At 41.7% G+C, this 2,359-nt stretch overlaps 1 protein-coding gene across 7 annotated transcripts in view; it reads left to right on the forward strand.

Moving 5' to 3' along the window:
• The window catches only part of LOC110973242 (uncharacterized), a 33,124-nt gene that overhangs the window by 29,883 nt on the left and 882 nt on the right, over window positions 1–2,359 (forward strand). For all 7 annotated transcript variants that reach the window (XM_022223922.2, XM_087132975.1, XM_087132974.1 and 4 more), the window contains 4 exons: window positions 564–703; window positions 871–1,125; window positions 1,612–1,731; window positions 2,138–2,197. In XM_022223922.2, coding sequence (XP_022079614.2) covers window positions 564–703; window positions 871–1,125; window positions 1,612–1,731; window positions 2,138–2,197 — 575 coding nt within the window. The remainder of the gene's footprint in view (window positions 1–563; window positions 704–870; window positions 1,126–1,611; window positions 1,732–2,137; window positions 2,198–2,359) is intronic.

Below are 2,359 nucleotides of genomic sequence, written 5' to 3' on the forward strand. Positions count from 1 at the left end.
TCTTGCGCTTAAAGGGTAGTTGCAACTAATGTCTCTCAAACTCAATTTTGAGTTTGATCTTCATGCTATCCTTCAATGTATGAAAATTATTTGACATCTGTTTTCGGTTAAATGCATTGAAAAGTACAAATTAAATATTGCTCACGCTTTCCTAAACAACCGAGGGCGCTGTTGCTGTGATGTCATCAAGAGAAGACATGTTTCGGTGCATTGTTTTTTTTTTTTGGGTTCAAATCGTGAACCGAAAATGAAATAAATACAAACATTTCTGACAAAGGGTTGAATGCTTGCACGTTGCCATGTGCTGTACCTACAGAACAATGGATCACTCAAGAAAAGAAAATTGAGACCAGCAAAATCCGATAACAATGCAGCAGACTCACAAAGGAGACAACGATTTATTTTTTCTTGGATGGTCAATTGTATTTTCAGTTCTGCTCTCTAACTATGACAGAGTGTTTCACATGCACTTGTATTGTAGGAACAAACCTGCCGATGCCAGGGTACTAGTTAGCTACCTCGGCCAAAGTTTTTTGTTGAAATTGAGATCTTACCCTTTCCAGCACCCGAGTTACCCTCGAAGCGACCAGCGAGGACGCGGATACGGAACAACAGTGCCACAGCGTCTTACTTGCAGTTCATCTCTGTACCTACAATGTCTGCGATGAATACAGCACAGTTTTCGGAGGCGGATAATCACCTGGTCAGATGAAATTATTATTTGTTAACTGTCAGAAAAAAAATATTTAAAACAAAAGAGAAAAAGCATTTAAATTTTTTTATTGAAGTTCCTGACCAGTTTCTTTAACAGTTACTTCAGTGAAAAAAAAATGTAAGGAAGAAAATAAATTTTGTTACTTTCCATTGCAGTTGGTGAATGATCCATTTGAAGGTACTCGATCGCTACCAGATACATTCTTGACTCGACAGAAGACGACTGTTGATAGGAGGAGCACGCCCTCAGAGTCCAACTTTAGCCAGTTCACTCCCTACGAAGACACCTCACTGACCAGCTTGCCCAGTATCAACAGCAGGCGGGGAGCCACGCCCTCCAGGGAGTCCTACTCCAGGAGCAAATTCCGGGAGATTGCTCGGAGAAACCCACCACCCCCAGCTGACAGGATGGTACGGAATGTGATGTCTTAGAAAGCGAAACCTGATAGCAGACAGGAAAACATCTCATACTGATGACACTATTTGCTTAGCGAATACAGGGTGCTAGAAAAAACTGTCAAGCAGTATGCAGTGCTTGTGCTCAAGTCTCCAACTGATACTGGCTAGGAAACAAATTTGCTAAGGAATTTCCTGTTGAAATGTACACAGGTCCTGGATGATCGTAGAGTCCCAAACGGCGTGGTTCTTTGCGTTTAGCGATGTGAAAATTCTCAAACCTGTCCGTCGCTTAACACATGTCACTAAGGGACAAATCTTGCAGCCCTTTTAAAATATCAAGGATTTTAGGAGATATCAGCCTATGACTGAGACAGGGTCTTGATGTGGGACCCAGGATAATGCCTGGGTTGATATTACGCCCGTGTTCAACTTTCAACAATGTTGCATTCTCAGCGGTTAAGTTCAATCCGAAATTGATCCCTTTGTCTACATGTCCAGTCATGCGCGCCCAAGGTGACGGTGACCGATGACCACACCAGCAGCGACTCGTCGTCGTCATCTGACTCCCGAGGCTCCGTTTTTGTCCAGCTCGAGCTTCTCCTTCCAAAAGATGTCTTTGTAAGTAGGAAGCATCCAAAATACAACTCCAAAGAAGGTGTATATATGATCAGCGATCAAGTGAGATAGGGAATGCGTGTTCACCGTAGCCAGGATTTGTGGAGTCAAACTTTTTTCTCAATTTTTGCAGTTATGTTATGATTTTGACCAATGAACCATTTTCCCAAAATCATTTCAAGAAGATCCTCTACCATTATCTAATAAAACCACATTTCTGTTTCCACTCTGTAATGTCTAAGTCCAGTGTGATTGAAATCGACAGGATAGCATCAAGAAAACGCGAAAGACAGGACTTTCTTCAAGCTGTTTTGCGCGTATGAGAGCACTTTTTACAACTAGCAAAGCTCAGTGGTTTCATTCCAATTGAACTCGTAACTTTGTGTTCTTTGTCACATTTTTCCTGTAGGGTCTATCAACTTTGAACGTTGATCTGGGGATTGACCATGAACAGTCAAGTGTTAATCTGGTGGGTATATGATGAACAACTTATTGTTTGGTGTCCAGACTACCGACACAGATTCGTGGTTTGTGCACCAAGTGAATTTGCTGGTTAGAAGAATTCTCTTGAAAGATTTCAGAGGAACTTCTTGATTACAACTTCTTGATTGATGTTTTTGTAACTGTGCAG

The sequence above is a fragment of the Acanthaster planci genome, linkage group LG02, assembly GCF_054643075.1.
Source record: "Acanthaster planci isolate LZ-2023a linkage group LG02, COTS_SCS, whole genome shotgun sequence".
Classification (NCBI taxonomy): Eukaryota; Metazoa; Echinodermata; class Asteroidea; order Valvatida; family Acanthasteridae; genus Acanthaster; species Acanthaster planci.